Below are 17,628 nucleotides of genomic sequence, written 5' to 3'. Positions count from 1 at the left end.
TGAGGTAGGGATTCATGTTTTGAACATTCCTAAGTGAGATAATGAAAAGCCTCCTATGAAATATGAAAGAGCATGTAATTTTAAGAAGGATTCAACGTTTATTTGATGAAAATTGGTTTTCAAATGGCTGAGATATCCAAAAAAAAAAGTGATCATAATAAAAGGCGACATGCCACAACTTTATTAGGATTTCTTTGTTTCACCTTGTTTTTGGATATCTCAGCCATTTCAAAACCGATTTTCATCGGATAAACTTTTGATACCCCTTAGAACTGCATGCTCTTTGACATCTCATAGAGTGGTTTTTGAATATCTCGCAAAACGTTAAAAGCTAAATCTTCACCTCGACCAGAACTGTACACACTCTTTAAAGCTTACATTCTCCATTATCGAGAGTTACATTATACGTAAAATTGTATGTATCTATCAGATTCATGAGACATCCATTAATGCACAATCTACATATGTAATAGAGATGTTTACCGATGTTTGCCATGCCCCCTCAGACAGGGTCAACAAGAGTTCAGAAAACAAAAGGACATTGTCAAATGCACATCTAGTTGTGCTCTGCATTTGAATAATTCTAGACACCAGTCATAAATCTTGCAAAGCAGAACAATCATGATGTTTACCAAGTCTTTTTCCTTCTCATTGCACCTCTATTGAATATACATTCTCCACACCGCAGTGAAATATTTGAAACCATTAACCACAAATGCACTACTAGGCACTTTCTTTCACACATGTCTATCTTTGGAACTGAAATCTTTGGGTTTAAAAGCTGATCAATTTTAATAATGGGGGATGCCTGACAGTATTTGTTATCACAATAGCAGGCTAACATCATTTTGCACACAGGCAATGTGGTGGTCTTTAGACCTCAACACTAATTTGAATTTTTTGGGATATCAACAATGTGTGCTTGTGTCCTGAATTTAATCACAGGGTGAAAATTTTCTGAGGCGAAATTTAATATCAAAACAATCAGAAACTATGCATAGCGATATTTCATGTTTGATTTCCTTTTTTATCATTATTTCTTGAACAAATAAATCTTTAGGTGACAGGGCCAGATGAGGAACTCATGCTTAATGAGATATAATGACATACCATAGAATAGCAAAAAGTCAATTGCAAACAAATTATTATAGAGTTTCATACTACACAATGACTCCTTCATAACAAATTTTCTCTGAGGAAAAAAAAAATGAGACAATTCAGCATAAATGGTCTAGTGTATTGTTCTGCTGTCTGCTATTTCTGGGTGAATTTGAGTTCAAAAATTCAATGAGTCACATTGAGGTCACACTGTTCATACTGTGAATCATTTAGAGAGAAAACTGCACTAGTCTGACACCAGATTGATTTCCTTTTTGACTGACTGTGGCCTGCAGCCTGTACGTCAGTTATCATGAATCAAAAGAAAACTGTGAGCCCAGATGCATAACATCTGTGCTATTACGTCTCTTTCATAATCTATAAGTTTAATATTCAAGTACCACATCATCAATGGATTTGAAAGCAGCCTCCTAGCAAGCAACAGCCCCTCTACCAAAAACAAACAAACAAAACAAAACTGTCTTCCTCTTTCATATCTAATATTCAACCAGGTGAATTGATCCTTTTTGATTCTTGATGGATTTATCACAGATGCAGTGTACCTCCCCAAACTGTTTTTGTTCTTGTAGCTGTTGTTATTGTTTTTGTTGTTGTTGTTGTTGTTGTTGTTGATTGTTGGACTGAAGTCCAAGTTCAATAGGTCAAAGGGACAACTCCAGGTCAAAATAATTTTGAGCAAAAGCACCCAGCAAAGGATATGAATGTCAGACTAAAAAGAGGAAGGGGAATGTGGAACTCAGTGAAAAGCTATGTGGGAGGTCAAAAAATGTACAAATTCTGGTCATCGATCAAATTCATAATCTCTCTCTTGAATCTGATCTTGGCAAGCCATTGCAATATTCCCCAAAGTTTCTTCTGTGGATAGTATATAGCTAGCATCAAAACAATACTGGTATATTTTCATTCATCAACTGAATTGATGAAACATGGGTGCACTCATTCTAATCATTCACTATAAATGTTGACTGTAGGCCCTGTCATTTATATTGATCTGCACTGCAGTGATGCATGTTTCCTCAAAAACACAACACAACTTGTTCATGGATGAAATAATCCACACATACAATGTATCTGTTTAACTTTTCATGGGGGAGGGGAGGGGGTGTCAGTGAAACCTCATTCATCCATGTTGCCTTATGGCTCATCACCATTCTGAGAGCTACAATTGTTGACAATTAAGGCAATTCAGCATGAGCCATTTGTATCATTGCTTCTTTTCAAACCACTTTCCCAAACACCTAGACAATAACCTTTCCCTTTGCTCTGTGGTAAACAAGTGGGTTATGGAAAGCACAGTGCGACAGCAGCATCTATCAGTGTCTATCTCGTTGTGTAGCAGGCCACTTTAGTTTTTGAAGGTACGAGTAATTATGGCATGGCTGCTCCTGAACCCGTGAGGACACGGAGAAACAATATTGGATATCCACGAGGGATGGGCGGAGAAGGCTGAATTATCACTCTCAGGAGTGTCATTTACAGCCGACTTTATACAAAGAGGTATCATTGCACACATACAGAAAGTGGGTCGTCAATATCTCATACACACAGTCACTCTAATTCTCAATACACAGCTGGCCCAGGGGTTGTGTATGTGATCAAAGCACTCTCATGTATTATAGTCACATGATCTGAAAACCTGTTTGCTTAGTTTTGTTTTGTTTTGGTTGGTTTTTTTTTTTATTGTTTGGTTGTTTTTCTTTGTTTGATTGTTGTTGTTTGTTTGTGTGATTGTTTTTTGTTTTTATTTGTTTGTTTGTTTGTTTGTTAGTTTTTTGTTTTTTGTTTTGTTTTATTTTGTTTTGTTGTTGTTGTTGTTGTTGTTATTTGCTTTTACATATGTTTTTAGACCCTCCAGTCAGGTGAGATTCTGAGTATCACATTACCCCTCCCTCCAAGGGCTGAAAATACATTTATGGGGTGAAAGTTTCTCATACCAAGTGTAAAAAGCAGTGTTCATGTTGATAGACACAGGCTTCACAGAATGCACTCATTTACAAAACATCAAGAGGGGATTCTCGGAAAGGGGGAGGGGCTAGGGTAAGAACAAATTCAAGGAAAGTTCCTAGCATCTGCAGCTCCTTATAAGGATACAAACACAGTTTCACTTCCAAACCATTTTCATTTTGAAGCATTATTTGAACTCATAAATCAGTCCCAAAGGCAACTGAAAAATAAATTTCATAATTTCTAGGAAATTATGGGAAAGTCAGTAACCACTTTTCTCTGTTACAACTGAACCTGACAGCCAGTATGTGGTTTAACTATCGCCTGCTATGTGGCATGTGCCATTTTGCCAAAAATCCGGTGGAATCTACAGACAGACATTAGTAGAACATATTTAGCAGCATTCACACTTATCACACACAAGTCACAACTTCCAAGGGGCACATGGGGTCATGGACAACTGCACATTAAAATTTGAAAATGTTTCCCTGAAGGTAGACAGGCAATGTCGCAATAACTGCTACTTTCACTCAACTGTCACTTAGAGGGATGTAAAGATGCTATTTGGTATAAAATAACAGCATTTGCCAGAGTTTAGCTTGAATGTAGAACTTTGTAGGGCAGATTATTCTGTTAAAATTCTTGTATTTTATTGGAGAGTCAAATGGTTCCATTTTTTCAAATATCATCTTCAAGTACATGTATATGTAGACAGGTCCACTCTATTAAATAGATATTGTCCCATAATGACAACAAATTCAACATTGCAAAGAAGCTAGTAATCACACTGATGCAGTGTCGGCATATTTCTCGTCAAATACTGCCTCTCCCACGTTTCGCCCATAGTGGTAATAGCTTTATAGTTCTCTTGACTAAGTCCATAACAGATATCTCTGAGTAAGTTCAGAATAGATATAACGACTCATCAAAATGATGAATCGCAATGTGAGAAGGTAAGCACATTAGGACAGTTCAGGCCAAAATCTGATAAAGGGCATTCTGATTACCAGGAGGGGAGGGCCATTATTTTCTACTGAAATACGATAGTTTTTGTATACCCACCTTTTCTGTATCTGTGTGGATTCCGATGGCATTTGGGACGACAAATGCAGTCCGCTCTTTGGTTATCCTTGAGATTGTTTCAAATCGCAGGGCAATCTGGGAAACAGAATCAACAAAATCATCTAATCAAAAACGCTCTACGGATTTCCTTCCATTCCCTCAGTAAAGTATGGAAGATAAAAGCACGTTCTGTTGTATTGTTTGTTTGTTCGTTGTTCACAGATAACTATCGAAATACATCCATTATGTTGGTGGAATGCTATTAACATAGGCACACATTGGACTGCACACAAACAGATTTGCCCTTTCTGGGACTCTGTATAGTGTAGCCAAGACAGGTTTAGATTTCATACTGTATCAATAGAAGACAAGGAAAGAATACTGTAAAAGTGGATATTTTTGCGCGACTAATTTTTAGCGCTTCACCAGATGAAAAGAGTTTTGCATGTTCTTAATTCCGCGGAATCAAGACATCAATCACTGGAACATACGGCATCCAAAAATATTCGTGCGCTTTTATTGTCACGCTTGTTTTTGGTTGCGCGAAATGCGTGAAAATTTCAACACTGCGAAAATTTCCACTTTTACAGTAAATGTGAGACATGTTAGAATCCATTTAATGTCATCAGTAAGGAGAACAAAATGTCGGCAAATTTTTTACTAATTTTCCAATCGAGCAAGCATGCACTGTAGGTAGGAGGGCTGAGACAGTATGCCTACCGACATACTACAGGTGTAGTTGCACCCTTCTGAGAGCTCATGAAGACTGTTGAGGTTTTCATTTTGGAACTAAAAACTTAAGGCTACAAGTGCATGACAAATGGTTACTGCAAGATATTTCACGACCCATGAATGGGTTATGTGATTGTTCTCTGCATACACCATGCAAACAGAGTCTTTTAAACTTTGCACCCTTCAGCAGTTTGCCACATTTCCCTTGCCTTTCATAATGAAATGGTTTTCCTACATGGAATGACACATGATGAGATACCATTCCATTACTTTTTTTTACAAACATAGTAATATCGTTCAAATTCAAATTCATCATACATCATACACAAAAGTTTGCTATGTTGTAATGATGAATCACAAAATCTTGTTGCACGTCCTGTCCCATGAAATTCAACAATACTGAAAAACACAGACCAATCAACATTAAACCTCCTGCACATTTTCCTCTTGTTGTTGACTCTAGATAGTCTTGTCAAAAGTCACCCATAAACATTATATTTTCCTCTGAGCATTGAATTTTAAATTTTATCACATATTGACTCTCTCTAACAAATGCAATGATCCCCTCCATCATCATCGACAGTGGAATAAATGCAAAGCTCTAAAGACGGATTCATTTTGCATGTGACGGTTTCGCCATACTTCGACATGGGCTTTAAAGGGGCACAGGTGGTCATAGGAGATGAGCAAGGGAGTAGCGTCCCTGCGCACAGGGGACAAATAATGGATGAGGGGCTCGATGAATAGATGACGTGGCCCCGGGGAGGGATGCAGAGGTGTGAGACCCGCATCTCTCCCTTTACACGTGGACTGAGCAGAGGACCAGGCTAGGAGGACTTTCTGATACATCAGGAGGATGTTTAATGAGGATGAGGGTAGGAGGTATAGAGAAGACTCCAACATCAAGGTGGAAAACAATGACTTGAAATATAGATGAATGTGTGCGTGTGTGTGATGATGTGTGTGTGAGTGCCATGGTGTTTGTGTGTGTCATGGTGTCTGACTCTGTGTATGTGTGTGATGGGGTTTGTGCATGCATGTGTCTTGGTGTCTGTCTATATGTGTCATGGTGTTTGTGTGTGTGTGTGATTGTGTTTGTGTGATTGGTGGTGTTGTGTGTTTGTAATGGTGTTTGTATCATAATGATTGTGAGTGTGATGGTGTTTGTGTGTGCATGATGGCATTTTATGTGTGCATGATGGTGCATACAGTGTATGTGATGGTGTTTGTGTGTGTGTTTGTATGAGAACTGTCCTATTCTTGAAACACCAGCTAGTATTACAGGCCAATCTTCGTGGTGGCTCATCTTTCTTTCGACCTCCTTGCAGGAAATCTCTGTCTGTGAATTTTGATCTTTTTATCCACCCAAACTTCTTCTTTCAAGTATAGTCCCGCACTTCAATATTGCAGTGGTACCGCATTTCTCGCATATCTTTCTGATATGAAAATCTCGAGATACTGCCTCTTCATTTCTCCACTTACATGCAGCACGCTGATCCTGACTGTAGAGGCCAGGTAAGCTGTACATATTTTGGGGGTAACCTCGAGAAAATGCAAGGTTGACCTCTGCTTTTGTTTCACAATCATGTGACAAAAAGCACAATATTACAGTCCTGCATGGCCAGATTTGAAAGAATATCATTACAGGACTGACATTTTGACAACTGACCTTCTTGCATATTAATTTTCTGTCATAACAGGGAAGCAAATACATTGTTCCTCCAACACCATACAAACATGCCATACTGACAAACAGGCATGTTCATTAATTTCAGCAAGAATTATTAATTCATTCTGATGGCCTCATCAGTCAAGGATATAATTCTCTTCAGCCAAATGGTTTAATATCTCGCTTAGGGGAAAAAATCTTCCATGATGATGAAGGGGTGGTGTGCAACTGCAAAGCCAAAACCATATTTTCACAAAATGATAGCACTGAGGGTTTTTTTCCCAAAGTGATTCACTGTGAATTTTTTAACAGCATGGATCACAATCTATATTTCAAAATGGCCTAAACACAAAAAAAAATATTGGAAGAAGGACAAGCTACAATGTATATCATTCATTATTGGTAGCTGGTAATTTTTGTCTTCAGGCCAACAGGCAATGCTCAATGGTGAAATTTATAGGACATATTTACTGCCAGATTAAAACTGTATTCTCATTTCCCAAGCTATCAAAAATAGGAGAAGGTGATATATGAATAGAGAGACACCTACAACAGATACATCAAGAGTGTAAGAAAATAAGTTAAGAGAGAGAGAGAGAGAAAGGAGGGAGGACAAGGAGATATTATACAGACAAAAAGAGAAAAAGAAAGAGAAAAAGAAACGGATGGCTATATGTGTTTATTTATGTGTAAGCAAGGGACAGGTAAAGATACACTGACAGAAACATGTGAACAACCCCTTTAGATGAAAATGAACTTCAGGTGTTTTTATGTGCAGCTGGTAGGTTGTTCTGGGCATATTCAGCAAAGCTTCCCATGACAGCTAAATTGTTGGTGCTTGAGGTTACACCTGCTACAAGCACAATGCGGGTTCATCTGCAATTGTGCTTAAAAAGGGGTGGATGTTAGTCTACAGTTAACTTGAATATTTTCTCCTATTCCCTCAGTAAAGTATGGAAGATAAAAGCACGTTCTGTTGTATTGTTTGTTTGTTTCTTGTTCACAGATAACTATCGAAATACATCCATTATGTTGGTGGAATGCTATTAACATAGGCACACATGGGACTGCACACAAACAGGTGTGCCCTTTCTGGGACTCTGTACAGTTTAGCCAAGACAGGTTTAGATTTCATACTGTATCAATAGAAGACAAGGACAGGATAAATGTGAGACACGTTCGAATCCATTTAAGGTCATCAGTAAGAAAAATAAAATGTCGGCAATTTTTTTACTAATTTTCCAATTGAGCAAGCATGTTGGTAGGAGGGTTGAGATAGTATGTCTACCGACATACTACAGGTGTAGTTGCTCCCTTCTGGGAGCTCATGAAGCCTATTGAGGTTTTCATTTTGGAACTAAAAAGGCTATAAATGCATGACAAATGGTTATAGCAAGATATTTCATGACCCATGAATGGGTTATGTGATTGTTCTCTGCATACACCATGCAAACAGTCTTTTAAACTTTGCACCCTTCAGCAGTTTGCCACATTTCCCTTGCCTTTCATAATGAATTGTTTTTCCTACATGGAATGACACATGATGAGACACCATTCCATTACTTTTTTACAAACATAGTAATATCGTTCAAATTCAAATTCATCATACACAAAAGTTTGCTACGTTGTAATTGATGAATCACAAAATCTTGTTGCACGTCCTGTCCCATGAAATTCAACAATACTGAAAAACACAAACCAATCAACACTAAACCTCCTGCACATTTTCCTCTTGTTGTTGACACTACAATGTAGATAGTCTTGTCAAAAGTCACCCATAAACATCATATTTTCCTCTGAGCATTGAATTTTAAATTTTATCATATATTGACTCTCTCTAACAAATGCAATGATCCCCGCCATCATCATCGACTGTGGAATAAATGCAAAGCTCTAAATACGGATTCATTTTGCATGTGAAGGTTTCGCCATACTTCGACATGGGCTTTAAAGGGGCACAGGTGGTCATAGGAGTAGCGTCCCTGCGCACGGGGGACAAATAATGGATGAGGGGCTCGATGAATAGATGACGTGGCCCCGGGGAGGGATGCAGAGGTGTGAGACCCGCATCTCTCCCTTTACACGTGGACTGAGCAGAGGACCAGGCTAGGAGGACTTTCTGATACATCAGGAGGATGTTTAATGAGGATGAGGGTAGGAGGTGTAGAGAAGACTCCAACATCGAGGTGGAAAACAATGACTTGAAATACAGATTAATGTGTGCGTGTGTGTGATGATGTGTGTGTGAGTGCCATGGTGTTTGTGTGTGTCATGGTGTCTGACTTTGTGTATGTGTGTGATGGGGTTTGTGCATGCATGTGTCTTGGTGTCTGTCTATATGTGTCATGGTGTTTGTGTGTGTGTGTGATTGTGTTTGTGTGATTGGTGGTGTTGTGTGTTTGTAATGGTGTTTGTATCATAATAATTGTGAGTGTGATGGTGTTTGTGTGTGCATGATGGCATTTTATGCGTGCATGATGGTGCATACAGTGTATGTGATGGTGTTTGTGTGTGTGTTTGTATGAGAACTGTCCTATTCTTGAAACACCAGCTAGTATTACAGGCCAATCTTCGTGGTGGCTCATCTTTCTTTCGACCTCCTTGCAGGAAATCTCTGTCTGTGAATTTTGATCTTTTTATCCACCCAAACTTCTTCTTTCAAGTATAGTCCCGCACTTCAATATTGCAGTGGTACCGCATTTCTCGCATATCTTTCTGATATGAAAATCTCGAGATACTGCCTCTTCATTTCTCCACTTACATGCAGCACGCTGATCCTGACTGTAGAGGCCAGGTAAGCTGTACATATTTTGGGGGTAACCTCGAGAAAATGCAAGGTTGACCTCTGCTTTTGTTTCACAATCATGTGACAAAAAGCACAATATTACAGTCCTGCATGGCCAGATTTGAAAGAATATCATTACAGGACTGACATTTTGACAACTGACCTTCTTGCATATTAATTTTCTTTCATAACAGGGAAGCAAATACATTGTTCCTCCAACACCATACAAACATGCCATACTGACAAACAGGCATGTTCATTAATTTCAGCAAGAATTATTAATTCATTCTGATGGCCTCATCAGTCAAGGATATAATTCTCTTCAGCCAAATGGTTTAATATCTCGCTTAGGGGAAAAAATCTTCCATGATGATGAAGGGGTGGTGTGCAACTGCAAAGCCAAAACCATATTTTCACAAAATGATAGCACTGAGGGTTTTTTTCCCAAAGTGATTCACTGTGAATTTTTTAACAGCATGGATCACAATCTATATTTCAAAATGGCCTAAACACACAAAAAAAATATTGGAAGAAGGACAAGCTACAATGTATATCATTCATTATTGGTAGCTGGTAATTTTTGTCTTCAGGCCAACAGGCAATGTTCCATGGTAAAATTTATAGGACATAGATATATTTACTGCCAGACTAAAACTGTATTCTCATTTCCCAAGCTATCAAAAAATAAGAGAAGGTGATATATGAATAGAGAGACACCTACAACAGATACATCAAGAGTGTTAGAAATTAGAGTTAAGAGAGAGAGAGAGAAAGGAGGGGGATAAGGAGATATTATACAGACACAAAGAGAAAGAGAAAGAGAAAAAGAAACCGATGGCTATATGTGTTTATTTGTGTGTAAGCAAGGGACAGGTAAAGATACACAGACAGAAACATCTGAACAACCCCTTTAGATGAAAATGAACTTCAGGTGTTTTCATGTGCAGCTGGTAGGTTGTTCTGGGCATATTCAGCAAAGCTTTCCATGACAGCTAAATTGTTGGTGCTTGAGGTTACACCTGCTACAAGTACAATGCGGGTTCATCTGTAATTGTGCTTAAAAAGGGGTGGATGTTAGTCTACAGTTTATTTGAATATTTTCTCCTATTTTTGCCATTTTCAGCCTGATTCTATGGGGCTTGGTGACTATAAGGTTCACAAGGCCGACTCATACTAAATACATTTAACATCTCCAGCTGATCGTAGCAGGGGAGCAAAAAGGTATCAACATAATGCTTGCAGGGTTGTACCTTACTCTTTTGGATTTACCATTACCGCAAACCAGAAAGCAGCCATCTAGGATCTGATAACTTTTGTTCTAAAGCAAGTCACAACATGCCAATATTGTCAGAGTGTAGCACTGAATTTAGAAATGTCATGTTCCAATCCAACAAAGACAATGAAATGACCCAGCTTTTTGGAGTATTTCAATCAAATTCAAAGGACAGAAATAATTTTTGTATGCCAATCAATCATAGCAGATATTGAAAGAAAGGAAATCTCATGTACACTGTAGGTGACAAAGTTCATTTTGAATCTTGCTATATTTACAGCCAGGTTCTTACACCCACATGAATGTCAGCAGTTGTGATAGTAGTATTGGTATAACCTACAAGAGAACATATTTTTCATTAGGTTTTGTTCATCAAGACAGTCCGGTTGGCTGGATTATGAAATTTTTAAAAATACATCTAATCTTTCCTCCAATTTCAATTCACGAAGAATTAACATCATACATACTTCAATAATTCACTTTCCATCATGTATTCTCTCTGTCTATTTTGGGCACTCCCGTCGATGAAACCCAATCTCTTAGGAAGTCAGAGCAGAGAAAAGTTTCAAGTGGCTGGGACGGGGAATGGTAAGGAACTGGCAGAACAAATCTACCTTCATTACCAGCCGCACTGACAGACAGCCGTAAGATGAGAACATTGAGAGAGTACAGTCACCCCCTACAGAGATGGGACCATTTCCAACATCATAAGGCAGGCTTTGGACCTGGCTAATGTTATGGAGTTGGCAACTAACATTCCAGAGAGCAGAGCCAGCGAGATTAACATCAGAGACTAATTTTGAGAGACAGTGGAATTTTGCTCTCATACCCGACATGGTATACAGTCAGTGGGGATTAAAAGAAGATAGCTGTGGATTAAGAGATATCTTTTTTTGAAACAAGAGTGAACATTAAATTGTGGAAATTCTGTACTGCACCAGAAACTGCTGACAAATGTGTATTGATTTACAAGAGATACTATCCAGATAGAAATGAATGACTAGATCTTGTCTGATCGCCACCAGGTCCCCCCCCCCCCCCTCCACCAAGATAATGACATTGCATCTGTCACTATGCAGTGCTCAGCATTTTTAAACTCTTCATACAAGTGTACTGTGTTCTGGCAAATCCTGACCTGTCTAAATAAAAAAATTTAAAAAAGGCCGTGGTAGTGGGCTCAAAAGCAAACCGAACAGTACCATGCATCACCATGCCAGATTGAGAGCATTTCAGCACTCTGTGGACATAGCGTATAATTCATGAGTTATGTTTGAATTGAAGTTAAGAGGAGTCACACGTGTACCGATGGGGTCAGGCACCTGGTTACTGGTGTCCTTAATATTAATCAACTCTTTGTACTATGACGTAGTGTGTGCTATGCACATATGGTATGGTATGCTTTTGGACCACTTAGCGTTCAAGCCCTCTCTGGCATGGTGTGATACGGTACGCTTTGTGAGCACATCCGGAAGTGGTCCACTTTTTTGGCACGGTTTGGTACAATATGGTACATTTTGGGAGCATTTGAGCGCTTCTCTGGCACGGGTACAAGTACGTTATGGCATGCCTTTAGGAAAGCGCTCATAAAACACACCCACAGTCTTACCTGCTTTTCATACATGAAGATGTTGGAATGGAAACACAACCAGTTCTCTGACACAAAGAGTCTTCCCTGGAGAAGAATGTCTTTGACTAAGGCACAGGAATACGCTGTAGAGGAAATCATAAAACAGACATAAATTCAGAGTCAAGTAAGATTATTAGCTACATGATTAGAAAACTTCAACGGTGTGATGGATGTAGTTGTATAATATAGCATTAACAATAGTTTATATATATCTTTCATATAAGTTTGATGCTATGGTATATTTGCATGGTGCTCAAACTAGATGAAAGAAAGTACATAGATACTTTTAATTACTGTAATCTTTTTAACTCATATATTTGTCAGCTAACCAGGATGAAGTATGATTTAAAGTATCAAGAAATCTTGTCAAAAATGTCAGAGTCTGAAAACAGAGGTCTATTAACTTTTAAGGTAAAATACATTTAGCCAGCTCAACTTTAATCAACTGTGCACACACACAAATTCAGAGAATTGAGATTGCATTAAAAAAAAATCACCTTAGCACCCATCCACAAAATGGCAAAACTCTTCCGAGTAAAGCACAAATGAAGACATGATGGGATAGAAAATGGCAATCATGCACTCAATGATTCATTCAAAGCCATGATGCTTAACATATTCTTCGTCTCACCTCATACATCACAAGCCTTTTGCAATTCAAATGCTTGCCACAAAAACTTATGATGCAATCACTATTATGATGCCCACAACTAACATGTGAAAATACTGAAATGTCTCTTGCATTTCAAAATGCTGTTCAAAGTTAAACATCACCTACTTGTGAATTCACAGCACTGAGGCCGGGGCCCCAGTTCATACATCACCCTTTATGGATGGCATGCTTTATTAATTGCCGTGTCCAACGCAACACCTAGGCAATGGCTTATCCTCACTTAAAATTTCAGTTGATCTAAAGATGCCTGCAGTAAGTGTCTCTACAATACAATTGCATTTCCCTCCATGAAATGAGGTCAGATATTTACTCTCATTTCAAGCCAAACTAATGCCTGTTAATGAAAACCCATAGTTTAAAAAATCAACAACAGATGGAACAATGCAGCCTGGTAAGAGTTACTGATAGTTTGTTGTTGTTGTTTTTTTCTCTCAGTCTCCCTCCTCAATTTCCACAATATTTCTTTAATAGGTGACACAGCAGAGACCATACATTCTGGCTCTATAAATGAAAAGAAGACAGACTACAATTATGTATTTTTACGTCGATCTCTCTCCTCAAACAGCCGAGACATTGCTTCATGAGCTCTCCTCGATGAAAGTGATTAACATTCTTCAAATCTTAAATTTGCAGATGAAACTTTGGCAATGGCAGACTGGCAGAAATTAATTCAGATTATTTCATCTCTCTCACACTAAACCCAAGCTGTCGGTGTGGGAAGAGAAGACAACGCAGCATCTCTTATCACTTCACCCAAGAAGACGATTTATCGGTGTCTGAACTCTCATTCTCAGTTTACAAGTTGGCCGTCATTTTGCAGATTATTTCTGATATTTACAGTCCGTCTTTGCGGGGCTTACAGAAACAAATTGATCAAATACCTCCACATGACCTTTCGAGTATAATGACTTGTGCTATTTGGATGGCTGAAGTCATTCGTGTGATAGCTACAGATGGGTCTTTTCTGAGCTGCGAGGCAATTTTCATCAGTAGGATATAATGGCAATGCTCACTTTTCAACTATGGGGTGAAATGAATCAATAACCATGGTTCCCATGGCAACAAAGAATGGGCCGCCTTTAGGTCACTCGGTGATCAAAGAGGCACGCTACATTTGTTCAGAATGCAAATTGACAGGTTAAATATGCAAGTCTGGAGAATCTGTGCATACAACCTGCATCAAATGAATGCAGGAGGGTTCCATTCTGTTTCGATGTTGATGTTGTTGTTGTTGTCTATAGAATAAAATTTATAATTGTCTGTACAATAAAGGTTATATATTGTCAAAAGAAGATGCTGTTGAGAGTTTATGTACAATGCATTGTCAAAACTTTGCTGTGTCTTTAAATAGCCACATGTCGTGTCTTTAAATAGCCACATGTCGTGTCTTTACATAGCACTTGTAATGAGGTCCCATCTCAAAAATTCCAATGATGGATAATTACAACTGCGTTCATTTGGAAATCGTGACTATGGGATCTGAATGTGATTCCAAAACCTGTTTGTTTGCTCTTTGAAGAATAAAACTGACAGGAAAAAAAATCAATATGATAGATGTATTTATCTGAACAAATAAACAAGGCATTGAGGTGAGTTGTCATCCTTTTTACAACCATCTCATGAAATGTGTATGTTGGAGAGATTAACCACCACAACGTCCATCATCTGGTCTGGATTTCTTTTTTTAATATGGAAACAAAATCAAATTTGTGGCCATGCATTACAAATAAAAAACTAATGCAAAAACACTGATGGTTCTTTTGGAATATTTGGATTTTACTTCAAAACTCATCAGCCTTATATAGCACAATACGAAGAGTACACTGAAGGTGACCTACTTTTGACAGCCAAAACAAGGGAGAATAATCGGACACACTCCAGAAACAGAATGCGCCCTAATTTCCTTTGCTCATAACACAGCTGCAAGTAATCATACAGTCCTGGCTAAAACACTTGTCCGAAGTTGCCTCTGACACGCAATGTGACAATATACCTGCCGCCGTTGTCGCTAGCGATGCAAATTTTGATAAAAAGTACCCTGCACAACTGGCTCTTGTTCATATCCGTCAACAACTGTTCAAGTGTTTGATGACATTTCCTGCAGGCCAATTTCCATATCAAACATCAGGTATTAATTCACTCTTTTTACCCAAAAAAAAAGAAAAGCACTTACTGCTGCCTTTTAGCTTACAGTGTATGCATTTATTCATTAACAAATCTGATCTACTTTCTTTTCTTTCTTTCTTTTTATGCAGGTCCAATATCGCTCCGAGACAGACAGCTTGAAATGGGTTTCAGAGTAACTGGTGCAATCTGGGCCAAAATTGATGCCAGAAACTGATGATTTGGTTGGTACAGTATTATAACTTGGGAAATAACATTTTGTTACGTGGAAGCTAGCCGATTAAAACAAAACAAAACAAAAACAAAACAAAACAAAACAAAACAAAACCACATAAACACAAAAGTATTGTAATTATAATTGTTTGTACTATGTCGGTACATCTCATTCACCAGCACCTTACTAGAAATTACTCTGATCTCCCTCTAGCTCTCTCTCTCTCTCTCACACACACACATATCATAAAATTTTACGTGTAAATATAGTATGTATGTTTGTGGGAGACAAAGAAAGATAAACAAACTACTACATACCATCTGATATATTGGGATAGTCCATTATCTATTCTCTTTTTTTACTTACAATATGTAAAAACTAGCTACAACCAAAACAAAAAAACAAGGAGACAAAAACAAACTACACTGTACAACAAAACAAGATGACAGAGTAAATACTTACAATTTATGACAGGTTCTGTGTCGGGAACACAGGGGAACAACTTGTGGAATTGTTTGTTGCGGCTATCATGGCCCATCTGTAGAGAAACAAGGCAAGAAGTATTGGTCAAAGAAATGCCTTTAAACATCACTCGACTGGAATTCACTATTCCCTTCAGAGCACATTGAGCGGCTCTTTGGGACTGTCTATATAACACAACTCCTGCTGGTAACTGATCTGATACATCAAGTCATCAGTATGAGTGGAAATGGATTGGTCAAAGCATGCTGAATAGTAAATGGATGTAACATTCAGTGAGTAGAAATGAGCCATTGGTTTCATCGCATTATGACACTGAATGGACCGCATCCTCTCCGTAGCTGTCTAAGCACGGATACATCAACTCTCAAAACACCATGGCACTGACACGAGCCTACATCACATCTCTAGCCACTAAGTAGGAACTGGGTGCATGTCTGTGTCTTGTCCACCAAGCTACATTCATCTGTTTCTCCGTGCCAAACTCATTGACCCATCCATCCATCTATCCATCCATCCATTCATCAATCCATCCCCTCATTCATTAATCAATCTATCTCATTATTTATCCAGCTATACATCCATCCATTCAACCACCCACTCATCCATCTATCTATATATTCATCTATCTACCTATTCACCCATATATCTATCTATCTATCCATTCCTATATCTGGATCTATATCAGTCTATATCTCTATCTATCCATCCATCCACCCATTAATCCATCTATCTATCCACATCTATCCATCCATCTATTAGTCTATCTCTCTATCTACCCATCTATCTCTCTACCCATCTATCTATCCATTCCCTATCTTTCTGTCCATCTCTCTGCAGTACACTTAGCCATATTTGCATTTATCCATTAATCCACTTTTAAACATTCTATATGGTATATTTGGAACACTGTCAGTTCTCAAAGAATATGAAAAAGAACTATCACATTGCATCTGGTCTGCTTGACTGCACACCATCCACATTTCTCAAGGTCTCCATGGCGACTTCATACCCCAGAATATGAGCCCAGATGATGACAGTATAAACATTTCGATTCCAATTCTACATACACAGATAATAACAAAAAGGAATCTACAGTTTCTCCATGCTGTGGACTTGACAATTATGCTTCGTCATCTTTGAGGTGTCATCTTCAGCTCTCCACACAGTCAAGCCCAGGATCTCTCTGACACCCAAAGCTTTTCAGCAAATAGACATCGAGGCTGCCATTAATTTTCTCTCACTGTTTTTCTATCGCTGGATGCTCACTTCTGTTTGCGGATGAGATTTACTCGCGTCATCCCACATTGATCTGTTAGATTGATCTGGTTTTTGTTGTTCGGTGGAAGCACAAATATTTTCAATTAGCTTCCATGAGCACTTCTAACCTTCACTCCAAAACACATCAGATCAGTATCCGGAGTATCCTGAGAACTATTTGCTCGTTTTTACTCTGAAATAATTCCACTCCCCATGGTCTTTTTGTTTTTTGGCATCAATTATAATTATAATACTGCTAATTACTACAGTACCACTGCTGGTATTACTGTCTGAAATATAAGCTAGCATGTCATACAACAGTGCAAGAATGGCAAGCTACTTTTAAACATCACAAAGGCTGTTGATTACAGAGTTTAATACACATTATTCTCAAGGCAAATGGCAGTTGAACTTGCAACTGATTGACAAATTTCCCTGCATTGATATTTGAATAAGCATCAACTATTCTAGACAGAAGTCGCCATGATAAAAATTCATACGCATACATAATCGGGTTGGACTCAAACTAACGATCTTAATAGACACATGCATGTACACCCACAGACACAGACACACACAGACACACACACACACACACACACACACAAACGGTCAATTGACCTCACTATATGATGCGGTATTTGGTACCCCACTGCACCAACTGAA

General features: G+C 38.4%; 1 protein-coding gene across 1 annotated transcript in view; it reads right to left on the bottom strand.

Annotated features, from left to right (window-relative positions):
- The window catches only part of LOC139732305 (uncharacterized), a 159,818-nt gene that overhangs the window by 12,646 nt on the left and 129,544 nt on the right, over positions 1 to 17,628 (bottom strand). The window contains exons 6-8 of the mRNA XM_071643175.1: positions 15,685 to 15,760; positions 12,191 to 12,294; positions 4,126 to 4,221 (exon numbers count right to left, since the gene is read on the bottom strand). Coding sequence (XP_071499276.1) covers positions 4,126 to 4,221; positions 12,191 to 12,294; positions 15,685 to 15,760 — 276 coding nt within the window. The remainder of the gene's footprint in view (positions 1 to 4,125; positions 4,222 to 12,190; positions 12,295 to 15,684; positions 15,761 to 17,628) is intronic.

The sequence above is a fragment of the Diadema antillarum genome, unplaced genomic scaffold (assembly GCF_040938485.1).
Source record: "Diadema antillarum isolate AM-2024a unplaced genomic scaffold, OU_Dant_1.0 seq00000413_RagTag, whole genome shotgun sequence".
Taxonomy (NCBI): Eukaryota; Metazoa; Echinodermata; class Echinoidea; order Diadematoida; family Diadematidae; genus Diadema; species Diadema antillarum.
This window is presented reverse-complemented; position numbering and strand designations above follow the sequence as displayed.